Here is a 25,732-nt window from a genome sequence, read left to right as displayed (position 1 = left end):
TAAAAATTAATGTGTTCTTTAAGGAAGATTTAAAATACAGATAAGCAAAATGTATTCCTATACTATATTTATGTACATATATGTGTATATGTCTGTACATATGCATGGATTCTTTTTTTAAACAGAAATGATGGTGCATTAGTGGGAAATGTTTGAATTGCAAGTGCCTGGACTTTACCACTCAAACTATCCTAGGCAAGAAGGGAATATTTATTGACTCATAAAACAAACTTAAGGAAAATTCAGAGCTATTTCTGGCCTCAGTGACCCAGGACTCAAAATGCTCTCAAAAGTTTTCCAGCTTCTGCCCTCTGCTTCCCTCTCTCCGCCTTTGTCTCATTCTCTCGGAATGCAGTTCAGCTGGCAGGAAATATGGCTGCCATGGCCCACAGACTCACGTCTTCCCATTTTTACCTCCAGAAAGCAACAGGTCCTTTTCGTTTGGTTCCAGCTTACAAAGTCCCAGGAAAGGTCCCTGATAGGCTCAGCATGAATCATCTGTGCTCTTCTTGGCAAATCATCTTGGGCAAGATAGCACAGTTCTGTGGTCGGCTCAGTTTGGGTTGAGTGCTCACCTCCAAACCAGACCCTGCGATGGAGAGGAAGGATCAGGTAAGCAGATGGCAGCTCCCATCTGAACTATGCATGGGGTGCTGTTCTGTAAAGAAAAATCAGGTGCTATTTCCCCTAGAAGGATAGTGTGCTGGTAGACAAGTGACAGATACTCACCAGATGCAAATGGCATCATATTTCACATGTGTTTTGCCACACACTTTGTTACCTCCTTCATTTGTCTATGTTCCATGACATAATTTCAGTGATAATAAGATTTAATGGCAGAGCAATATTCTATTCCGGAATACAGCCATGATGACTGGAAGTGACCATGAGGACAAGAGCCACCCATGAAGGTTGACAGAGCAGGAAGACAGAGAACACCCAGGTCCTTGACAGCATCCTGAAGTTACTTTACTAGCCAAATATTACCAATCTCTAGATTTTTTTTTTTCTTTTTTTTTTTTTTGAGACGGAGTCTCTCTCTGTCATCCAGACTGGAGTGCAGTGGCGCAATCTCGGCTCACTGCAACCTCTAACTCCCAGGCTCAAGTGATTCTCGTGCCTCAGCCTCCTGGGTAGCTGGGATTACAGGCATGCACCACCATGGCCAGCTAACTTTTTTGTATTTTTATTAGAGACAGGGTTTTGCCATGTTGGCCAGGCTGGTCTCAATCTCCTGGCCTCAAGTGGCCCACCCACTTCGGCCTCCCAGATTGCTGGGATTACAGGTGTGAGCCACTGCAACCAGCCTTTTTAGACTTCTTGATACATGAGAAAAATAATCCCTGATTTGGATAAACCACAGTAGTCAGGGTTCTCTTGCATATGAACAAGTGCAGTTCCTAATAAATACACTTCTTGACAGCCTTCCATGATTAAAGGTAGGCCAGGGAAATTAACATCAGTGGGAAAGGTAGGGAAGGGTAATAATAGGAACCCCAGAAAGGTTGAAGGGAAGCTGAAATAAAGGAACTTGTAGCCTACTTCTTTTTTGAAGTGTTGAAGGAAACTGACCCATAGAGCATCCTGGAGCCAACATTCGGTGGTTGCAACACAGTAGAACTGGCAGTCATAGCTGAATTGAGCAGCAAGAAGGTAAGAGGTAGTACCCAAGACTTTGATCCTATGTAGCATGAAGGGTTGCAGAAGTCTCTAAGGCTCCTAGTTTGAGTAATGGGATTGTCTCCTCAGTTCCCCATACATAGAGATCTTTACTGTAAGTTTCCTTAAAGAGCTGTCATGGGAGCATGACGGAGTACATCACAAGGACAATGTCCTAAAGTCCTCTGTAGTCCCTGTGGTAGTCAGCCTCCAAGGTGGCCCACTATGATGGTTAATTTTAGGTGTCAGCTGGGTGTGGTGGTTCAAGCCTGTAATCCCAGCACTTTGGGAGACTGAGGCAGGAGGCTCACTTGAGCCCAGGAGTTCAAGACCAGCCTCAGCAACATAGCAAGACCCCCCTCTCTACAAAAAAATTTTAAAATTAGCCAGAAGCAGTAGCACATGTCTGTAGTCCTAGCTGCTTGGGAGGCTGAGGTGGGAGGATCACATGAACCTGGGAGTTTGAAGCTGCAGTGAACTATGATCATGCCACTGCATGGAAGCCTGGGTAACAGAGTGAGACCCTGTCTCTAAAAAAAAAGCTTTAGGTGTCAACTTGACTAGATTAAGGAATACCCAGATAGCTGAGAAAGCATTATTTATGGTTATGTCTGTAAGTGTGTTTGGAAGAGACTGGCATTTAAATCAGTAGACTGATAAGGAAGATCTCCCCTCACCCAGGGTGGATGGTACCATCCACTCAGCTGAGGGCCCAGATAGTGCAAAAGGGCAGAGGAAAGGCGAATTTTCTCTCTCTCTTCTGAGCTGGGACACCCTTCTCTTGATGTTAGACATCAGAACTCCAGGTTCTTCAGCCTTCAGACTTCAGGACTTGCACCAGCGGCCCCTCAAGTTCTTGGGCCTTTGAACTTAAACTGACTCACACTACTGTCTTCCCTTGTTCTCTAATCTATATATCCTATTGGTTCTGTCTCTCTGGAGAACCCAGACTAATACACTCACTATGATCCTTGCCTCTAAGTATTCATACCTTCGTGTAGTCCCCTCCCACTCTGTACCAGGGTTGGTCTGTGTGACCAAAAGAGTATGGCAGAAATGATGGTCTATCACTTCCAAGGTTAGACTGCAGCTTCTGCTTCTTTCTCTCTTAATCACTCACCCTGGGGAAGCCAGCTGACACGTTATGAGGAGAAGCTACAAGAGAGGAAACAGTCACATGAGGGAGCTTGGGAGCAAGCAGACTGTCCAGCCCCAGTCAAGCCTTCAGATGACTGTAGTCCCAGCCAGTGTCTAGACTGCAACCTTGTGAGAGACCTTCAATTAGAGGTACTCACCTAGGCTGTTCCAGATTCCTAATCAACAGAAATAAAATAATTTTTTTGAGACAGGGTTTCACTCTGTCTTCCAGGCTAGAGTGCAGTGGTGCCATCCTGGCTCACTGCAGCCTCAATCTCCCCAGGCTCAAGTGATCCTCTTACCTCAGCTTCCCAGGTAGCTGAGAGACTACAGGTATGCATCACCAAGCCCAGCTGATTTTTTGATTTTTAGTAGAGATGAGACCTTGCCATGTTGCCCAGGCTGGTCTTGAACTCCTGGGCTCAAGCAATCCTCCTGCCTCAGCTTCCCAAAGTGCTGAGATTACAGGCATAAGCCACTGCACCTGGCAAATGTTTTGTTTTGTTTTTTAAGGTAAACAATTATTTTATTTCCTTGGCCTGATGGTATTGACTTCATTACACAAGAACTTGCAGCTGACAGAACTGACACACAGATATCCCCCAAGAGGAAGAACCCTTTTCATTTGCAGAGATGAATTGAAATGTCATGTCTGAGTGCAATTCCTGCTCCCCACTCCCACCCCACAAAACCCTATAAGTGATAATAAATCAATAAAATCCCCATGATTTACTAAAAGTCATCCCTGCCAACCTTTCTAACTAGCAGCTGCAGTGGATAACCAAGAAGGGAAGCAGCTGGCCATCACGTAGCATTCCTGTGAGTGTGAGACTGAGAGGACAGCAGCATGGGAGTGAGAATCCTGAATGAGTGAGAGGTGTAGATAATCTACCTTACTTCATACCTGCCCCTTCCCTCCATAAGACATCTTTGTCCTGATACATGTAAAATACTAAAGGAGATGCTAGAAGTGGTTTTAGTCTGCAATTGGAAATGCCTGGAGCTTATTAAATTCCAAGGTAGGGGTGAGATAAGGAGCACCAGAGAGAAAGAACAGGTTAGACAGAGATGCTCAACACTCTGTCAATTTCAGTTTAATGCTATTTAATAACAAAATTGTCTTCTTAATCATAACCACCCTCATGCCGAACCCCTATTTTCCAAAGATAAGAGATCCCTGTCTAAATTTCTGGGTTGGTGTCTACTGCCACCCCTGGGGTGGCACTGTGATGTTTGTGAGTGAGATTGCAACTGGGATGGGAGAAAAGAAGTGTGGGACAGGAAGATTGTGGGCCACGATGCATCAATTACAGTGGGTCTCTTTTCATCCCCAGGTATGGCCCACTACCACAAGTCCCCTTTCCCTACCTGTCTTGTGCAACTGTCAAAAACAGATTCTCTGCCCAAACAGAAGGGAGCACAGGGAGTTGCTGCTGGACTGCCATCATCTCTGACCCCAACTTGTCCACCTCCTGACCGACCCTTCTATGAAATTGCACAAAAATTAAATCTCAGGAATGCCATAAAATTACCTCATCCCCATTCCTCTATCAAAGCCAATCCAACAGCTCTGTCCTGACATGCCTTCTCCCTGGGCCAAAGAAGCAGCAAAAAGTATCAGTTGAGCATGTGAAAATGTGATGATGGTGTGTGCGGTGTAAAGTTTCTAGATGTCTTCACCTTCTGTCTCCTCGCGGTGGGAGCCGCCCTCTCTTTCCCCAAGTCGCACACACACCCCTCCCCTACCCCTAAGTCCAGGTGCTTCCATCTGCTGGGCTTCCAACCACTCATTTCCCATAGACACTCTCATTACTGTAGGCCACATACAGAAAATCATCTTCCTCATGACTGTCCTCGTACAGTTGGCCCATGGTAGCACTAGTGGGAGGGATAGTGTTGTTGACAAAGAAGAATAAGGCATCCTCAGGTCTCAGGTGGATTCTCTTCCGGATTAAAAAGTAGAACTGGCCATCGGTAAGGTCGGAGGGCACTAGGTACTTCCTCTTGTCCAGATCAGGCACCCTGGCTTTTGCAGCCTTCTCTACAATCACGGGGACCCTGTCCGGATATTTCTTCCGGATCTTTTCTCCTTCCTTTTTCCGATACTCAAAGGGATGGACCTCCTTGTACTGGAACTTCATGATGAATCACAGGGCTTCCGTGATCCCCGCGCAGGGCCTGCCTCCTTCGCCGCTGACCGCTCGCCGCGTCCCGCTCCCTCCGCCGACGTGTGCTCAGAATAGCTGCAGAAATGTCCGCTTCCGGGTCAGCAGGGCTGGTCCAAGTGTGCGGGCGGGCGGAAGGTGGGGTGGGAAGGGGACCTCGGGTGCGCCTGCCTGGAGGTAGAGGAGAGCCAGGTGGAAAAATACCAGCGGCTTTTCCAAACAGCTGGGAGCACAAAAACTAAATATTTGGTTTTTTAAACCAATAAATTTTGGGGTAATTTGTTACACAGCAATAGATAATGATAGACTCTCTCTTTAAAAAAATCAGTTCTGGCAGGGCACGATGGCTCACGCGTGTAGTTCCAGCACTTTGGGAGGCCAAGGCGGGTGGATCACCTGAGGTCAGGAGTTCGAGACCAGCCTGGCCAACATGGTGAAACCCCATCTCTACTAAAGATACAAAAAATTAGCCGGGCATGGTGGTGCACGCCTGTAATCCTAGCTACTTGGGAGGCTGAGGCAGGAGAATCTCTTGAACCTGGGAGGCGGAGGTTGCAGTGAGCTGTGATGGTGCCATTGCACTCCAGCCTGGGCGACAGGGCAAGACTCTGTCTCAAAATAAATAAAAAAATTCAGTTATAGCAACTGCTGACACATCTTTCTCTCTTTTCTTTTCTTTTTTTTTTTTTTTTTGAGACAGAGTCTCGCTCTGTCGCCCAGGCTGGAGTGCAGTGGCGCGATCTCGGCTCACTGCAAGCTCCGCCTCCCGGGTTCACGCCATTCTCCTGCCTCAGCCTCTCCGAGTAGCTGGGACTACAGGCGCCCGCCACCACGCCCGGCTAATTTTTTGTATTTTTAGTAGAGACGGGGTTTCACCGTGGTCTCGATCTCCTGACCTCGTGATCCGCCCGCCTCAGCCTCCCAAAGTGCTGGGATTACAAGCGTGAGCCACCGCGCCCGGCCCATCTTTCTCTCTTTTCATGCTCCTCGAAGTCCTTTCACAGTTTTTCCTCGCTCCTCTACGCCTCCTCTCAGCCACGCCCTTTAGCACCAAACCCCCCAACAGGTCATGATCCTCTCTTCACGTGGCCATTGCGGGTACATGATTGGTTTCCTGCACTGACTGCCCTTGTCATGAGACCAAGCTTCCTTTCCCCTACTCCCCACACACCTGATCATGGTGAACAAACCGCCTAGAGAACAAGGTAAGGCAGAAGGAACAGAAGCTGGAGAGAGCGGCGGGGGATAGCCACCAGCCAGATTCTGTGACTCTTCATGTTCATCTCCCCACTCTAGTCCCAGATTGAAGAGTAATCTTCGTGATCTCCTTAATGGCAAAATGCTACAAAGACTTACTGAGGGGCCTGAAGATGCCTTCGGTTCTCCAGGTCCTGAACTCTGTTCCAGTTACAGGAGGCCTGGCAATCCCTAGGTTTCCTGGGTGTTCCTTTGTTACTGAGCTCCTCGGAGATTTCCATTTTCCTCATTTTCATCTAACTAAATCTAACTACGTCTAACCACCTCTGCTAACCAGATATTTGTTCATAGTCGACAGAGTTTCCGAAAATGCAATGTAGTTATCTTGCAGATGACTACAATTGTGTAGTGGAATAACTAAGATGCCACTGGCTATATGAAAAAAAATTACTTAGGATTTTGATACCTTTTATGGTTTATTTCTCCTTTTGGCCTGTGAACTTCATGAAGGTAATGGTTATGTATGATTCCTGACTAACCACAGTTCCCAGAACGATCTTTTTTTTTTTTTTTTTTGAGACGGAGTCTCACTCTGTCGCCCAGAATGGAGTCCAGTGGCGCGATCTCGGCTCACTGCAAGCTCTGCCTTCCAGGTTCACGCCATTCTCCTGCCTCAGCCTCCCGAGTAGCTGGGACTACAGGCGCCCGCCACCACGCCCGGCTAATTTTTTGTGTATTTAGTAGAAACGGGATTTCACCATGTTAGCCAGGATGGTCTCGATCTCCTGACCTCGTGATCCTCCCGCCTCGGCCTCCCAAAGTGCTGGGATTACAGGCGTGAGCCTCCGCGCCTGGCCCCCAGAAGGATCTTGAGAATAGAATGTTCCCAATAAATATCCACTGGAAAATGCACCCTATTTTTGTTGAAGGAATGGTGGAATTAGCATCAAAGAGATCTTCAACATTAACTCGGGCTGGGCACGGTGGCTCACGCCTGTAATCCCAGCACTTTAGGAGGCCGAGGCGGGCGGATCACGAGGTCAGGAGATGGAGACCATCCTGGCTAACATGGTGAAACCCCGTCTTTACTAAAAATACAAAAAATTAGCCGGGCATGGTGGCGGGTGCCTGTAGTCCCAGCTACTCGGGAGGCTGAGGCAGGAGAACGGTGTGAACCCGGGAGGCAGAGCTTGCAGTGAGCCGAGATCGTGCCACTGCACTCTAGCCTGGGCGACAGAGCGAGACATCGTCTGGAAAAAAAAAAAAATTAACTGTATGGCTGGTAATTCAAAGCGTTTTATAGTACATCACAAAATGTTCTTTTCTTTTTCTAAATTGCACTGAATCAACAAACGGAGTAGACAGGCACATTTTCTTCACTTTAAGGAAAGTCTTTGTTATTTTTTAGCTAGGGGCCGACCCAAAGTGACCACTGGCTCTCACAAGGAGTCTCCCCAGTTTGAAGCCCAATATCACATTCCCCAGAATACTTGATGCCCTCGCCCGCCTCCTCTGGCTATCAACCAGACGGAAAGGGGATGTGCCTGAGTGTTTGACGCCAAGGGAAGGATGCGGAATGTCTGTTTTCTACTAAGGGCTTCTGCTGGGCCTTTCTAATGTCCAGTTTGAGTTGGTCTGGGACCCGGCCTCCGCAAACACCCTGCAGGCTCCGGCCGCCGGGGATGAGATGGAAGACTGGGCAGAAGAGAGGCCGCAAAGGCCCGAGGGCTGAGCTGCTCTGCGCTGGGGAGGGGCGAGGTGCCAGAGCGCGGGAGACCTCACAGTGGGCACCAGGCTGCTCCGCAGTAGGTGGGTGAAGCCAGGAGATTCACATCTGCAGATGCCACAGTGAGGGTACAGCATTTAGGTCCCTCGGCTCCAAACAGGCGGTTCCTGGGGACCGGTAGCTGGGGAATTGGGTTTAGCACTTTTCAGCGCTTGGAACTGGACATCCACGGCTCCGAGTCTTTTGAGGTCTTGCTCGGGACTACGTTTCCCAGAAGGGTAGGCGATAATTGACAGCTCTGTTAGCCTATGGACAGAGAAAAGTTCTAGCCATGGAAACTGAAAAGCCAACAGCAAGAGGACAGGGGCGGTACTTTCCGGCCGCTGGCTGTCGAAGTCGGAGTCCCACCTGTGTCCCCACAGCCCTGTCACGAATCCCGATCGGGTTCTGGGAGGCACCGCCTCGGGGTTGCGGGCCAGGTACGGCTCGGCGGTGGAGGACTCACTTCCTGCTCCATCCCTGGCTGGGCCTTGGGGCGGTGAGTGATTCAAGGAGGGAGACTGCGGCGGCAGCGGCGCGCTGCTGAGGGGCGTGGAGGGGGCTTGCCCGCCACCCAGACGTTTTCTCAGCAGGGTTCCCGCGCTGGCCTTTGGGGGCCCCCGGGTCTTGCTGGGGTGTGGGAGAGGTAGCTGTGGTCTCTATACCGTCGGCGGGATAAGTCATTCTCTTAATCAGTTTTCTTGCTTCTCGATGGTGGTCCCCGGGTTTCAGCCGATCTGTGACCCTCTGACCGCCGCACCCTGGTTAGGGCGCGAGCACCGAGAAGAAGAACGGGGTTCGGCCCCACGCGTGCAGTCATGTTCCTATTAATAAACCCGGTGAACGCACTGGAGCTTCTCACAATGGCACTTAGTCACAGGCCCTCAGCGCTGTGGGGCCTTTGAGGTCACCTGTGCGTGGGGAAAGGGACGGGCTGGGAAACAGGGTTTCTATAACCATGGCTAAGACGTCTCCCCTCCTCAGTGGCGCTGTCTCCAGCAAGTGGGCCCTGCAGCTGTTTTTTGTAATGAATGTAGAAATAAAAATTATACTCAAAACTCTTTTTTTTCTTTTTCTTTTTTTTTTTTTTAGACGGAATTTCGCTCTTGTTGCCCAGGCTGGAATGCAATGGCGCTATCTCTATTCACTGCAGTCTCTGCCTCCTGGGTTCAAGCTATTCTCCTGCCTCAGCCTCCCAAGTAGTTGGGATTACAGGTGTGCGCCACCACACCCGGCTAATTTTGTATTCTTAGTAGAGACGGGGTTTCACCATGTTGGCCAGGCTGATCTCGAACTCCTGACCCCAGGTGATCCGCCTGTCTCGTCCTCCCAAAGTGCTGGGATTACAGTCATGAGCCACAGTGCCCGGCCAATACTGAAAACTCTTATTACAATTTTTACTTTCTAATTACGTTGTTGTTTGTTAAAGTTTTAAACCAGAGAGATGGTTTTTAGATCCTTAAAAACTCAATACTTTATAAATGACCAATAATAATGTCTGTAAATACATAAATATTTCCCCTAAAAGTGTGTGTGTGTGTGTGTGTGTGTTCCAGTAGTAAATAGGTGATTTGTAGTGGGACAAAAGATGTGAAAGAGTAAAACTTCTTCACCCCAGTCTGGTCCTTCCTCCCTTGAAATGCAATATTCTTTGTAGTGGGTGGTCTATTGCTGGCTGCATTTTTTTTTTTCTTTTTTTTGAGGGAGAGACAGGGGCTCACTCTGTTGCTGGGCTGGAGTGCAGTGGCGCCATCATAGCTCACTGCAGCCTCAAACTCCTGTGCTGAAGTGATCCTCCCACCTCAGCCTCCTGAGTAGCTGGGACCACAAGTGCATGCCATCATTCCTGGCTGATTTTTAAAAGTTCTTTGTAGAGAAAGAGGTCTCAATATGTTGCTGAGGCTGGTGTACTGGAAACTTTTTAAGGGAAAAAACATTATCTTAATTTCTATGTGACTCCTATGCCTGGCAACATATTGATTGTTGAATAAATGACTGATCCTTCCAGTAATTGACTCTGACTGTCCTCCAAAAAGTAATGTTTTTCATGATATTGCTGTCAATTTATTAATATATTAATGATTGGTTTCAGCCCCTAAGAGTTGTGTTTTGTGCTTATCCCCATTGACTTTCACTTATTTTTACAACCTATCCATGTCTTTTTTTTTAAAAAAAAAAAAAGTCTTTTTCAGTCTTATTTCTGACTCCATTAAGATCTTGAAATAGAATGGTATCCAACACAGTTCCCTTTGGGGTTCTGTATAATCTGTCCCTTGAGGTTGACCCCAAATCTGCAAGCCAAGAAGTTAGCTGTTCTCATAACTAACATGAGTATAGTTAAGTCCACAATTTCCTTGCTTGCTGAGGAAAATGAAGTTGGGGAGAATCAAAAGCTTTCCAGAAATCAAATTATACCTGCCAACTCTCTCCTTTGTTTACCTTGTTCATCGTGGACAATTTGTTCCTCAAAAAGTTAATGTATCTAAAAGACTGGGTTCTGTCGATGTGTTTGGGAGGCCTAGGTCTCTCTTAATAATGGGAAAGCTGGCCAGGAGAAGACGTATGTAAAAGCAGATTAAGAAAAGCAACCCTCTGTGGTTGACAGAATTTACCTCAGGACCATTCTGGTCAGGTGTGGGGGTTGTTTGTGTACACTGGTGGCCATTTTTTGGCTTTCAGACAATGGTGAGAATATCTAGGGAGCTACTGATGCACATTGAGGTCTCTTGCTTTAGGAACTGATGACCCTTGATAATGTGGCTGGGGACTTCAGGGAAGAGTGGGTTACCTGGACACTGCTTAGAGAATCCTCTTCAGGAATGCCACCCAGCACATTTAGAAGAACAGGCTCTCAAAGGGTAAGAATGCTACTCTCCTTTATTTTATTTATTTATCTTGTTTTTTTGAGATGGGGTCTCGCTCTGTCATCCAAGCTGGAGTGCAGTGGTGCGATCTCGATTCGCTGCAACCTGTGCCTCCTGGGCTCAAGCGATTCTCTCACCTCAACCTCCTGAGTAGCTGGGATCACAGGCATGTGCCACCATGCCCAGCTAATTTTTTGTGTTTTTAGTAGAGACAGGATTTTGCTGTGTTGGCCAGGCTGGTCTCAAACTCTTGAGCTCAAGCAATCCACTGGCCTCCGCCTTCCAAAGTGCTGGGATTACGGGCGCCACTATGCCTGACCACTACTCTCCTTTAATTTGAGACTTAGATATTTTGAGAGGGCCCAGGTCTGAGAAGTCTCTGGTATGTTGGCGGCTTAGAGCTCCAGACCTCTGTAACATTAATTGTTGCCTCCTTGGCAGAAAAATAATTACTTCTTTATGCATTTTATGGTTTGCAAATGTCTTTGCTATTTATTGTCTTTTTAATATCTCATCATAACTTTTTGACATATGTATTACTATCCCCCTTTTCCAGCCTGGGTTGGACTCTCACCTCTGCCACTTAACTTCTGAGACTTCTGAGGTCTTTGTGGAAAAGGAGGTAATTTTTTCTGTCACTTAAAAACAGGCTGGGTGCAGTGGCTCACGCCTGTAATCCCAGCACTTTGGTAGGCCAAGATGGGCGGCTCACAAGGTCAGGAGTTCGAGACCAGCCTGGCCAACATGATGAAACCCCCGTCTCTACTAAAAATACAAAAATTAGCTGGGTGTGGTGGCAGGCGCCTGTAATCCCAGCACTTTGGGAGGCCAAGGCGGGCGGATCACGAGGTCAGGAGATCGACCATCCTAGCTAACACGGTGAAACCCTGTCTCACTAAAAATACAAAAAATTAGCCAGATATGGTGGTGGGCACCTGTAGTCCCAGCTACTCAGGAGGCTGAGGCAGGAGAACAGCGTGAACCTGGGAGGCAGAGCTTGAAGTGAGCCAAGATGGTGCCACTGCACTCTAGCCTGGGCGACAGAGCAAGACTCTGTCTCAAAAAAAAAAAACAAAAACAAACAAACAAACAAAAAACACCTCCAGTGCTCTTTCTCAAATATCATGGCTACCCTTCTTCCTGCTTTACTTCTTTTTTTTTTTTTTTTTTTTTTGTGGCAGAGTCTCATTCTGTCACCCAGGCTGGAATGCCATGGCGTGATCTTGGCTCACTGCAACCTCTGCCTCCTGGGTTCAAGCGATTCCTGGACAATTTTTTGTATTTTTAGTAGAGATGGGTTATCTCCATGTGGCCAGGCTGGTCTCAAACTACTGACCTCAAGTGATCTGCTCCCTTCGGCCTCCCAAAGTGCTGGGATTACAGGAGTGGGCCTAGCTCTAATTTTTGTATTTTTAGTAGAGTCGAGGTTTCACCATGTTGGCCAGGCTGGTCTCAAACTTTTGACCTCAAGTGATCTGCTGGCCTTGGCCTCCCAAAGTGCTGGGATTAGAGGCGTGAGCCACTGTACCCGGCCTACTTCATCTATTATACAAGTAATGTATACTCATTAAAGAAAGTCAAGCAAAATGAAAACAAACATCATCCCTAATCCCACCACTGAAGAGTTACTATCCTACCAGCATTTTTCTAAGCATATATACAATTTTAAAACAAGCACAAAAGAATAATATTGGGATTATATTGTATATTCAGCTGTACATTCTTTCTTCCATGTTGTATTGTGAGTATATTTTGACAACAATAAATATCTTTCTTTACATCACTTAAAATAACCACCTAGTATTTTGTTTTATGGAATACAATATTATTTTGTTGATGAAGTCAAACATTAGATTGAACCATATACCTGACCTTTTTTTACCTATAAAAATAGCAATTGCCTGAGCTACTTGGGAGACTGAGGCAGGAGGATCCCTTGAGCACAGGAGTTCCAGGCTGCAGCGAGCTATATAATTATTCCTTTGTTGGGGGACATTTAGGTCATTTCTAAACTTTCACCAGGTTGTGATAAACATCTTTTAGCTCTTTTTTTAAAGTATTTTTTATTGAAGTATAATTTTATCATTTCCTTAGAATTCTCAGAATTATAATTGGTGGGTCAAAGAACAGATACATTTCTAAGGTATTTAATACTTTGCAAAATGCCTTCCAAGAAGAGTGAATCAATTGATTTATTCCCACGAACATTATATGAAAGTGTCCATTTCTTTATATTCTACCTTTCACAATGGGTATTATAATTTAAATAGTCTGGGGCTGGGTGTGGTGGCTCATGCCTATAATCCCAGCATTTTGGGAGGCTGAGGCAGGAGGACCACTTGAGCTCTGGAGTTCCAGACCAGCCTGGGCAAAATAATGAGACCCTACACATTAACCAGGTGTAGGGGCTTGTGCCTGTGGTCCCAGCTACTTGGGAGGCTGAGGTGAGATAATCACTTGAGCCAGGAGCTCCAGGATGCAGTTAACTGTGATTGTACCAGTGCTCTCCAGCCTGGGTGACAGAGCAAGAGCCTGTCTCAAAAACAAAGAAATACACACACAAAACACAAAAAAAGAGTCTGGGAAAAATAGCAATGATAGTTAACATTTATTGAAGTTCTTTTTTTGGAGATAGAGTCTCACTGTGTTGCCTAGGCTGGAATGCAGTGGTGCAATCTCAGCTCACTGCAACCTCTGCCTCCCAGGCTCAAGCAATTCCCATGCCTCAGCCTCCCAAGTAGCTGGGATTACAGGTGTGCACCATCACACATGGCTAATTTTTGTATTTTTAGTAGAGACAGGGTTTCTCCATGTTGGCTAGGCTGGTCTTAAACTCCTGGCCTCACAAGTGATCCACCTGCCTTGGCCTCCCAAAGTGCTAGGATTACAGGTGTGAGCTACTACACCTGGCCAATGGATCTTATTCTTACCCCAATTTTTTGTTTGTTTGTTTTTTTGAGATGGAGTCTCACTCTGTCGTCCAGGCTGGAGTGCAGTGGTGTGACCTCGATTCACCATAACCTCTGCCTCCTGGGTTCAAGCGATTCTCCTGCCTCAGCCTCCCGAGTAACTGGGACTACAGGCCCGTGCCACCATGCCCGGCTAATTTTTAGTAGAGACAGAGTTTCACTATGTTGGCCAGGCTGGTCTCAAACTTGTGACCTCGTGATCCGCCCGCCTTGGCCTCCCAAAGTTCTGGGATTATAGGCATGAGTCACTGCGCCTGGCCTCTTATCCCTATTTTATTGATGAAGTTTAAGTAACTTTCTTAAGGCCGCACATCTTGTAAGAAGAGGCAGGATTATGACTCAAACCCAGGCAGTGTGACTCTTGAGTTTGCACTCATTACCTCTACACTATATTGCCTCAGTGTATCATTGTTATAATGGAATTTCTTTGATTATAGTGAAGTTAAACATTTTTCATATATTTACAGGCTACTTAACAAGTGTTTGTCTTTTTCTCATGGCTTTTTTGACTGCTGCCATTCTGGGAAAATTTTAAAGCCCAACATTATAGTTAACTTCCTTTGTTCTTTCTTTTTTTTTATTTTTATTTTTATTTTTTTTTTTGAGATGGAGTCTCGCTCTTTCACCCAGGCTGGAGTGCAGTGGCGCAATCTTGGCTCACTGCAGGCTCCGCCCCCGGGGGTTCACGCCATTCTCCTGCCTCAGCCTCCCGCGTAGCTGGGACTACAGGCGCCCGCCACCTCGCCCGGCTAATTATTTTGTAGCGACGGAGTTTCACCGTGTTAGCCAGGATGGTCTCGACCTCCTGACCTCGTGATCCGCCCGCCTCGGATCCCAAAGTGCTGGGATTACAGGCGTGAGCCACCGCGCCCGGCCTTCCTTCGTTCTTTCTAAGGGTGAGGCCATGGCAGCTTTGTTTCTGATAAATCCTCTCCATATTTAGCTTTAGCCTTGTACCTTCAGAAATGGTTATTGTATTTACTTCAGAGTTTCTGTCACGAGTCGGTTTTTGTTTTTTGTTTTTTTTTTTAATGGGAGGAAAAGGGCTTTTTTTTTCTTAACATTTTGGGGGAAATCACCCTGTTTTATCACTGTACCATGGCTGCACTTTTAATGAGACCAAATACACGTTAGTGCTCCCCTGGTGTTCTCCCATACCTAGGCAGGGAGTAGGGCTTGGATTTTGGTCAGGCCTTGTGTGATTGGCTCAGACTCACATCCTATGTTTATATTCCTGTGTAGAATTTCCAGGCCTAGTGTAATCTCCCAGCTGGAGCAGAAAGAAGAGCCATGGGTCCTACCACTCCAAAACTTTGAGGCGAGGAAGATCCTGAGGGAAAGCCACACAGGTGAGATGTGAGTGCTCCCCAGTGGAAGGAAATCTAGCATTTCAGCCTTGTTTAGATGAAGAATTTGGAATGCTGCCCTAGAATTTTGTTCTTACTAGCAGACATTTAAATTTGACTTAATGGTCAGTAGTTGACTAAATAAAGTCTTCATTTTGATTAAGCATTTCACTTTTGTCTAACCTATGTGTTTTTTGAGACGGAGTCTCCCTCTGTCTCCCAGCCTGGAGTGCAGTGACACAATCTCTGCTCACTGCAACCCCTGCCTCCCAGGTTCAAGTTATTCTCCTGCCTCAGCCTCTCGAGTAGCTGGGACTATAGGCATCTGCCACCATGCCCAGCTAATTTTCATATTTTTAGTAGAGATGGAGTTTCACCGCGTTGGCCAAGCTGGTCTCAAACCCCTAACCTCATGTGATCTGCCTGCCTTGGCCTCCCAAAGTGAGCCACCACGCCTGGCCTAAACCTATAATATCTTCTAAAGAAACTGCACAATGTTGACAATATGTGGTCTCCGCTTGAAGGATATCAAGATTCATCTGGCCATCTTAAAATTTAAAAAGTTTAGGAATTCACGTGTTCTGACAGCTCAATGAACCTCAATAAACTTTTCACAAAGTGAAAAGCAGAGCGGTTGAATTAAGTGCAGTCTGCTGCAGAAACAAGGATTTTCATCTTTCTCACTGCTTTCTGATATTCCTTCCTGATAACTGATAACTTTATTCTCTGTTACTTACATTAATTTTTCAGACTTTGAGCATCAGGTGGCGAAGCTCAATCAGGACATTTCTGAAACGGCAGAACAATGTGGAACATCCTCAGAAAGGACCAATAAAGATCTTTCTCATACTCTTAGTTGGGGAGGAAACTGGGAGCGAGGCCTAGAATTAGAAGGGCAACATGGAACCCTTCCAGGAGAGGGCCGGCTGGAGCCCTTTTCACAGGAGAGGGATTTAAACAAGCTCCTGGATGGCTATGTAGGAGAGAAGCCTATGTGTGCAGAATGCGGGAAAAGCTTTAACCAGAGTTCCTATCTCATAAGACACCTAAGAACCCACACTGGCGAGAGGCCCTATACGTGCATTGAGTGTGGGAAAGGCTTCAAACAGAGCTCAGACCTTGTCACCCATCGCAGAACACACACAGGAGAGAAGCCCTACCAATGCAAGGGGTGTGAGAAAAAATTCAGTGACAGCTCAACACTCATCAAACATCAGAGAACCCACACAGGGGAGAGACCCTATGAGTGCCCAGAGTGTGGGAAGACTTTTGGGCGGAAGCCACACCTCATAATGCACCAAAGAACCCACACAGGCGAGAAGCCCTACACGTGCCTGGAATGTCACAAAAGCTTCAGTCGAAGCTCAAATTTCATCACTCACCAGAGGACACACACAGGGGTGAAGCCTTATAGGTGTAATGACTGTGGGGAGAGTTTTAGCCAGAGCTCGGATTTGATTAAGCACCAACGAGCCCACACAGGAGAACGGCCCTTCAAATGCCCGGAGTGCGGGAAGGGCTTCAGAGATAGTTCTCATTTTGTAGCTCACATGAGTACTCATTCAGGAGAAAGGCCTTTCAGTTGTCCTGACTGCCACAAAAGCTTCAGTCAGAGCTCACATTTGGTCACGCACCAAAGAACACACACAGGTGAGAGACCTTTTAAGTGCGAAAACTGTGGGAAAGCATTCGCCGACAGCTCCGCCCTCATTAAGCACCAACGAATCCACACAGGAGAAAGACCCTACAAATGTGGGGAGTGTGGGAAGAGCTTCAATCAGAGCTCCCACTTTATTACCCATCAACGAATCCACTTAGGAGACAGGCCCTATCGATGTCCTGAGTGTGGCAAGACCTTCAATCAGCGTTCCCATTTCCTCACACACCAGAGAACGCATACAGGAGAAAAACCTTTCCACTGTAGTAAATGTAACAAGAGCTTCCGTCAGAAAGCGCATCTTTTATGCCATCAAAACACCCATTGATTTAGGAAATAGTCTTTAGTGTTCTGCTGCTCCCTTGCAAATTTTCATTGCTACTGTCTTCAAGCACCCCAAATAGAGAAAACCCGGGCATCAGTGGCTCAATTTGGGCCCTTCTCCCTCTTTCTTGTCTATGTTATAACAGAGAGGATAAACTTAAAGTGTCCAAATAACGGTCCGAATACAAAAGGCATTCCTTCAGTGTGTGACTCTTAGGGAAATGTGAGTTTAATGGTTGATGCTGGCCAGGCGTGGTGGCTCACACCGGTAATCCCAGAACTTTTGGGAGGCCAAGGTGGGTGGATCACTTGAGGTCAGGAGTTTGAGACCAGCCTGGCGAACATGGTGAAGCCTTGTCTCTACTAAAAATACAAAAATTAGCTGGGCATGATGGCACATGCCTGTAGTCCCAGCTACTCGGGAGGCCGAGGCAGAAGAATCATTTGAACCCGGAAGGTGCAGGTTGCAGTGAGCTGAGATCATGCCACTGCACTCCAGCCTGGGCAACAGAGTGAGACTCTATCTAAAAAAAAAAAAAAAAAAAAAAAAGTTGATGCCTAGTTACTAAATGAGAAGTGAGAAAAATGTGGCCTAGAGATCACATGTTAACCAGCTAGTACAGTGCCTGGCACAACATAGATGCTCACTAACTAAATGGTCACATCATTATTAATGATTAATATTTGAGGTCTTATATAAAGGCTTTAATGCAGTACCTGGCCCTTAAAAGACACTCAATACAAGACTGGTGGCTTTTATCAGTCTTATTACTCAATTAGAAATTTATTAGTGTAGTCCCCCCACCCCAAACTCAGAACTTGAAAGAAATTAGATTGGAACTAGAAGGTTTGGGGTTGGAATACACGAATTGAATAAAATGGAAATGACTCCCAGTTCAGTGCTGTGCAGGCATTAGTCACCAGATGTCTCACTGCCATGACAAGGCCAAATTATTGTGGAGGATGTTTGCGGTCTTGTGACTTGGAGGCTGAAAGAATTTCAGAAGCTCTTTGAAATGGCAGTGTATGAGGTACTTTTACAGGAGGTTTGCTGTCATCTGACACAGAGAAAATATCCTACAATGAACAAGCCAGAGGGACCTGGTACAGGATTGTAAAATTGTGGAAGCAAAATTGCTGAGAATGTCAAATGATATTACAGGGGTCCTCCCTGGCATTTAGCTGAAGGAAGCAACTCTTGTTTTCTAATTTGCTGGGTCATTGACCATTTAGTTTTAGGTTAATATAATTCTCTGATCCTTTTAGGGCCATCCAGGTTATGCACTAGCACTTTCCTACATTCAATTGAAATAAATTGAGGGAAGGCAGTGTGTTGGAAAGAACACAGACTTCACTGAGAAGGTAAGGTATTTGAGTCCTGGCCCTGACGCTTAATTTGGCCAGACTTTCATCTTCTCCCTACCTCACAAGGTTGTTGTGAGGATCTAAAAATGCACACACACACACACACATGCACTTTGTTGGTTAACTATAAATGTAATATCTCTAATGTTATAATTCTGTTGCTAATGTCTTTTTTCCAAGAAAATTTTGGCTAATATTTCTTTAGGTATTCCTTTTTCTCTCATAGTGAGGGACTAAAAAAAAAACTGTTGAAAAATTAGGGTGCAAAAATGCTAAATGACATGACTGATCATTGGCCACATAGTTGACAGAAGAGCCAGATTTGGCTGCAAGTCACTAGATTTCCAGCCTGCAGTCCTCCCCTGCAACAACAGACCAGCTCTGGGACTTGTTACAGTGCCTGTGAGACACTATAGGACTGGAGGACCCATATTATATCCATTAAACCAGTCTGAATTTGGAAATGATGGAGGGGTGTAGTCTAAGTTGTAGGGAGCTTTGCAAGATCCTGTGCTGGGGTCCTTGATCCTGGTGGAATGGGAGTGGAGGAGTAAGCACAGGTGCAAGGGGTTAAGGAGGGAGCTGGGTAGTTATCACTTTTTAGAGAGCAAAGTGGTGGATTAAAGGTTTTTTTTTTCTTTCATTCTCTTCCATTATATGGAATGCCATCTGAGTGCTGTGGCTCATGAAGGATAGAACTCAGCTGATAACCTTACCTCCGTTTTTGAAAGCATCGTTAGATAATTGACCAGAAAATTTTTTTTAGTTAATTCAGTGCAGTGGTTCTCAAACTGTCAGCCCAGTCCGGTAGCATCAGCATTATCTGGGAACTTTTTAGAACTGCAGATTCAGGCCGGGTGTGGTGGCTCACACCTGTAATGCCAGCACTCTAGGAGGCCGAGGCGGGTGGGCCACCTGAGGTCGGGAGTTTGAGACCAGCCTGGCCAACATGGCAAAACCCCACCTATACTAAAAATACAAAAATTATCCGGGTGTGGTGGCATGTGCCTGTAATCCCACCTACTTGGGAGGCTGAGGCAGGAGAATCGCTTGAACCCGGAAAATGGAGGCTGCAGTGAGCTGAGATCACACCTGGTCTCGAACTGCTGATCTCAGGTGATCTGCCCACCTCAGCCTCCCAAAGTGCTGGGATTACAGGCATGAGCCACTGTGCCTGGCCACCTATCATTTTGTTTTTTTCATGTTGTTCAGCTGTTGTAAGATGTGAGCTTTTTTTCTGAGACGAAGTCTTGCTCTGTTGCCCAGGCTGGAGTGCAATGGTGTGATCTTGGCTCACGGCAACCTCCGCCTCCCAGGTTCAAGCAATTCTCCTGCCTCAGCCTCCCAAGTAGCTGGGATTACAGATGCATGCCACCATGCCCAGCTAATTTTATATGTTAAGTAGAGATGGGGTTTCACCATGTTGGCCAGGTGGGTCTTGAACTCCTGACCTCAGGTGATCCACCTGCCTTGGCCTCCCAAAATGCTGGGATTACAGGCGAGAGCCACTGCACCTGGCCACCTATCACTTTGATTTTCATGTTGTTCAGCTATGGTAAAATGTGAGCTCTCGAAGTGCAATGTGAGATTTGCTTTGGGCCCTGCCAATCCCCTCTCCTCCCTGTCTTCCTGCCCACCACCCCCCAGCCCTCCCCAGCCATGATCAGGGAATATTTCAGTGCTATTGCTGAGAGTGGAGGTAACCCTTTCAATAGTTTTCTTTTGTTTTTACCTCATGACTAGATGATTTGCTGCTTGAACATGCTCCACACGTCCGTTCTTTCTCACTCCAAAATTGAGGTCATCACCAAGCCCCATTAATTTTACCTCCCAGATTCCTCTCGAACCTGTCTGTCAAACCTGTCCGTCTTCACTGCCACTCTTCAATCCCAAATGACCAGTCTCTTACCTGAATTCCTGTAGCAGCCTCCAAACTGATCTTCCTGATATTATTTTTGCTCTGAAAAAACTCTAGTTTCACTCACAGAAACCAGAGTGAACTTTTAAAATCCTAAATCAAATCACATCACTTCTCAGCAGCTTTCCATTGCTTTAAGAATGAAGACCCAAATCCTTACCCAGGCCTAAGAGGCCCTTGTGGTTTTGTCCCCTCCCCCTCCAGCCTCTTGTGATGTCCCCTTCCCTCTCCCTTGCCTCACCTCAGCACTCTTGAGTTCTCTGCTCCTTGGTCATGCCAACGTTGTGCGCTCTTTAGACCCTTGGTACTAACTGTTCCCTCTTCCCAGAATGTTCCTCGCCCAGCCCTTGCATTGCCTCCTATTTGTCAACCAGGTTTCAGCCTAAACCTATCTCCTTAGGAAGACTTTCCCTAACTATCCCATCTAAATTAGTCACCCTCCACCACATTATCCTCTTTTTTCATCAAAGTCCTTACACCTGTCTGATAATTTCTTATTAATTGATTTGTTTTGGGTAAACTCCATGAAAGGTGGGAGTCATTTCTCTTGTTTCCATTCTTTCCACGGCACTTAGAACGGTGCTTGGCACATGGTAGGTGCTCAATATGTGTTGACTGGATGAATTAATGAGTGCGTGCTCATGGGCAAGGATCTCATTGTGCTAGAAAAGTAGCAGAGTGAGACAAAACTGGACAGATGAGTGAAGGTCACACCAAGAAGGTTCTTAGCTGCCAAACTAAAGAGTTTGGATCTCACTCTCTGGAGAAAAGAGTGTAGCTAGTGGCTTTATAGGAGAGGAGAGGTGTGATCAGCACTTGAGAAGGTCGATTTGGCCGCTGTGTGTAGGTCATATTACGGAGAAAAAAACTAGAGGCTTTGAGACAATCCGTGATGTAAAGGGCTTAGCACAGTGCCCAGCATGCAGTAGGTCTCCAGCGAGTTGTTATCACCAAGCACCAGGGCAGGCACCACAACAAAAAGATAAGATCCCTAACCCTTCTTTTACCTTGAAATAATTCCTCCTAGACCTTATCATCGCATTCCTTCTCTTCCCCTTTTGTCAAACTTCCACTCACATGTAGATATTCTCAGGGTTATCATGCCTAGGCCTTTTTAATAGGGCCACTTACCCTAGCATGCTTCTACAACTGGACCCTCAAAGGTCTTTTAGTGCTGAGTGTGGTGGCTCACACCTGTAATGCCAGCACTTTGGGAGGCTGAAGCCAGAGTATTGCTTGAGCCCAGAGGTTCAAGACCAGCCTGGGCACCACAGCCAGACCCTGTCTCTACAAAAAATAGTTTTAACAAATTAGCCAGGCATGGCGATGTGCGCCTGTCATCCCAAGTACTTGGGAGGCTGAGGTGGGAGGATTGCAGATTGCCTGAGCCCAGGAGTTCAAGGCTGCACTGAGCTGTAATCATACCACTGTACTCCAGATTATGTGACAGAGCTAGAACTTGTCTCTTAAAAAAAAAAAAAGACTTAATTTCCATATCTGAAGACCTCTTGTTAGTCTTCTTCTGATTCAACAACTCTTTACTGTTTGATGCCATTTACATATGTTTATTATTTTTTAGAGACAGGGTCTCACTCTTTTGCTGATGCTGGAGTGCAGTGGTGCAATCATGGCTCACTGCAGCCTCAACCTCCCAGACTCAAGCAATCCTCCTGTCTCAGCCTCTCTGAGTAACAGCTAGGACTACAGGCACATGCTCCCAAGCCTGGCCTTTTAAAATTTTTGGTAGAGGCCAAGTGTGGTGGCTCATGCTTGTAATCCCAGCACTTTAGGAGGCCAAGGACGGTAGATCACTTGAGGTCAGGAGTTTGAGACCAGCATGGCTAACATGGTGAAACCCCATCTCTAGTAAAAGTACAAAAATTAGCCAGGCGTGGTGGTGGGTGCCTGTAATCCCAGCTACTTGGGAGGCTGAGGCAGGAGAATCACTTGAACCTGGGAGGCGGAGGTTGCAGTGAGCTGAGATTGTGTCATTGCATTCCAGCCTGGGTGACAAGAGCGAAACTCCATCTCCAATAATAATAATAATAATAATTTTGGTAGAGACAGGGTCCCCCTATGTTGCCCAGGCTGGTCTTGAACTCCTGACCTCAAGCAACTCTCCCACCTTGGCCACCCAAAGCACTGGGATTACAGGTGTGAGCTACTGCACCAGGCCCATATGCCTTTTTAAAAAAATTATCTTTTCCATTGGTGATTATGAGGTTGTGAGATGATTCTCCCACATTTCTGGCTGCTCCTCTTCAAGTACCTTCCCTGGCTCCTCTGGTTTTTGTTTTGTTTTGTTTTGTTTTTGAGACAAAGTCTTGCTTTGTTGCCCAGGCTGGAGCACAGTGGCACAATCTCGGCTCACCAGCTCACTGCAACCTCCACCTCCCAGGTTCAAGGGACTCTGGTGCCTCAGCCTCCAGAGTAGCTGGGACTACAGGTCCAGCTAATTTTCGTACTTTTGGTAGAGATGGGGGTTTCACCAGGCTGGTCTTGAACTCCTGCCTCAGGTGATCTGCCCGCCTCAGCCTCCCAAAGTGCTGGGATTCTAGGCGTGAGCCACCGCGCCTGGCCTGGCTCCTCTTCTTCTTCTACTCAGATATGCCTGACCCCGTCAACACTCTGGTTGAGGTCTTCTTTCTTCTTTCTTTTTTGTTCTGCACATTAAGCTTATGACTTCAACCATCATTTCACCCTCTCTCCTGAATTTTAGACCTACAAGTCTAGCTACTTGGTGGAGACCTCCCCAGGATGACCTGCTGCTTCCCAAACCCAGACTCTCCAAATTACAGTCAGTATCTCCCCCAGAAGCATTCCCCCAGGCATTTCTCTTTCTGCCTTCAAGTCCCCATTCTCCTTCATTGCCTTGCTAGAAGCCTCCTGGTCAGCTTGGATTTCTTTTTGTCCCTTTTTTTCTATATTTTGCTGGTGCCTAGTCACATAGTTGCTGCCTCTACACTTTCTCTTCTTTAAAAAAAATTATAAAAGCACCACGTGCTTGTTGTAAAATTTCCAGAAAATACAGAAGTGCTCAAAGTGAAAAAATGGAAATGCCTTGTCCCTTCCTCATTCCCTTCCCTAACCTCACTCCCCAGATTCAGCTCTGTAATAGTCTGGCATGCCAAGTCTTATTTCCAGCTCCTCTTTTCCATCCCCACTGCCATCGTCTGAACTAAACGGATTGTTTTCCATCTGGTCTCCTTGGCTTTTCCTTTCAGTGCAGCTCAACAGACATTAATCAAGTGCCTTCCACACACCAAAGTCCTACCCTAGATCCTAGAAGTTCAAAGACAAGTAAGATAGTTAAAGAGATCCACATTCCAGAGCTGTTTAACTTTGGGCAAGTTACTTAATCTCTCTGACCCTTACTTCCTTATCTGTAAAATGATGCTAATCCTAGCACCTTCTTCATGGGTTTGGACGAGGATTAATGAGATGATCCATGTAAAACTCTTTGTACTAACTACCTGGTACATTGTATCTGCTCCATAAATATCAGTGACAACAATGACACTAATGATAATCTTTGGAGGAGTTTATAGTTTAATGGAGAGACTTAAAGCATAAGAATTATCTAGGTGAAGAATGATGAGAAAGTATTTTTGGAAAAGGAAAACAAACAGTTTTACTAAAATTAAAAGGCTGATGTAGAGAGTTGGGAAACTGGGAGGTAAGAGCTCGGACTTTGTCCTCTAAGACGGTAATTCCTGAAGTGTGAGCAAAAGTCCACCTGCATCAGTCTTACTTGGGGTGATGGCTCAAAATGAGGATTTAGTGGCTGCACCTCCGAGCAAGTTGGTAATTTACATATCGGAATGCTATCCATCAAGGAAAATGGGCAGACTACAGTTACATGCATCAACACAGACAAGCTTCAAATAATATTGAGTGTAAAAAGCAAGACATAGAAATATATATATTTAGTAAGAGAAAAAATACAGTAAAGGTAAAAAAGAGGCAAAACTAAACAATATATTGCTTAAGCAATAAGGATACACAAACTAATGAAAATCAAAGGATTTACTAATACAAACTTCAGTATAGTAATTAATTGGAATGGGAGAGAAAGATGCAAAGTTTCTATTTCTTTTTTTGTTTTGATTTGTTCTGAGACAGTGTCTCATTCTGTCGCCAAGGCAGGAGTGCAGTGGCACGATCTCAGATCACTGCAACCTCCGCCTCCTGGGTTCAAGTGATTCTCCTGCCTCAGCCCCCCGAGTAGCTGGGATTACAAGCGTGCACCACCACACCTAGCTAATTTTTGTAATTTTAGTAGAGATGGATTTTCACCATTTTGGCCAGGCTGGTCTCGAACTCCTGGTCTTAAGTAATCCACCCACCTCTGCCATCAAAGTTTCTGTTTCTTAAGTTAGGTGCCAAGTACACAGGTTTTCTTTGTAAAAATTATTTAAATTGTTAATATGCATTACTTATATGCTTTTCATTTACAATGTATTTCACAAGAAAAATAAAAGAAAGCAAATAAGAAAACAGAACACTTCTCCAGAGATTGGCCTTTTTCACTCAAATCTCATTGAGTTATACTGGGGGGAAAAAGAGTAATCTGAGTGCCTGGGCCCTGAACAGACACTAGATCAGTTCCTGCATTCCCAGTCAAACACATGCACACACACGCACACACACACATTTTCTTATATTTCCTTCAGCAAACTCCCCCCGGCCCCCCTGCCGCCAACCAACCCCAAAACACCCTCTGCTCCTTTATGTATATAAATTAGAGCAAATAAATGTCCAGAAGAGTATAGGCCATCTTTCTATAAACAGCCAATCTTGGACCTGGTGTCTGAATGGGGGATGCCCTGCTGCATTAAAAATGCTCACGTGAACATTTTGTTGTTCCCCAGAAAAAAAGTTTCCACATTTTAGATTATTTTCACAGGGTGAGAACAATTTTACACCTCCCTTACTTGCTGCAGAATCTTTTTTTTTGTTTGTTTGTTTGTTTTGAGACAGGTCTTGCTCTGTCACTCGAGCTGGAGCGCGGTCTCGGCTCACTGCAACCTCCACCTCCCGGGTTCAAGCGATTCTCCTGCCTCAGCCTCTCGAGTAGCTGGGATTACAGGTGCACACCACCATGCCCAGCTAATTTTTTGTACTTTTAGTAGAGACGGGGTTTCACCATGATGGCCAAGCTGGTTTCAAACTCCTGACCACAAGTGATCCGCCCACTTCGGCCTCCCAAAGGGCTAGGATTACAGGTGTGAGCCACCACGCCTGGCCTCTGCGGAATCATTTTTAAAGCGATTGTATCAATTTACAGTGTGCCGAACAGTAAATGGCTACTAGTCTCATCACACCCTCGTCTTTAAAACAGTTTTGCTAATTTAATAGACATGATT

At 46.0% G+C, this 25,732-nt stretch overlaps 2 protein-coding genes across 8 annotated transcripts in view; one reads left to right on the top strand and one right to left on the bottom strand.

Moving 5' to 3' along the window:
* ZNF774 (zinc finger protein 774) overlaps positions 1–25,732 on the top strand; it is an 84,163-nt gene that overhangs the window by 50,960 nt on the left and 7,471 nt on the right. For 2 of the 7 annotated variants that reach the window (XM_055277220.2, XM_063638567.1), the window contains 3 exons: positions 10,659–10,781; positions 14,999–15,105; positions 15,853–18,340. In XM_055277220.2, the coding sequence (XP_055133195.1) occupies positions 10,678–10,781; positions 14,999–15,105; positions 15,853–17,087 (1,446 nt within the window). In that variant the 5' untranslated portion in view covers positions 10,659–10,677 and the 3' untranslated portion in view covers positions 17,088–18,340. Of the gene's footprint in view, positions 1–512; positions 613–8,273; positions 8,423–9,015; positions 9,139–10,658; positions 10,782–14,998; positions 15,106–15,852; positions 25,693–25,732 lie in introns of those variants that run through there. The other 5 variants (XM_055277219.2, XM_055277222.2, XR_010120646.1 and 2 more) reach the window with 5 other exon arrangements.
* LOC129482076 (gamma-aminobutyric acid receptor-associated protein-like 3) lies at positions 210–4,981 on the bottom strand. Its single transcript, XM_055277237.2, has 2 exons — positions 4,624–4,981; positions 210–589 (listed from the first exon to the last, which is right to left on the bottom strand). The coding sequence occupies exons 1-2, from the start codon at positions 4,935–4,937 to the stop codon at positions 337–339; spliced, it is 567 nt and encodes a 188-aa protein (XP_055133212.2). The 5' UTR covers positions 4,938–4,981; the 3' UTR covers positions 210–336.

The sequence above is a fragment of the Symphalangus syndactylus genome, chromosome 5, assembly GCF_028878055.3.
Source record: "Symphalangus syndactylus isolate Jambi chromosome 5, NHGRI_mSymSyn1-v2.1_pri, whole genome shotgun sequence".
NCBI classification, from domain to species: Eukaryota; Metazoa; Chordata; class Mammalia; order Primates; family Hylobatidae; genus Symphalangus; species Symphalangus syndactylus.
The sequence above is the reverse complement of the archived record's forward strand: the minus strand, read 5'-3'. Positions and strand labels throughout refer to the sequence as shown.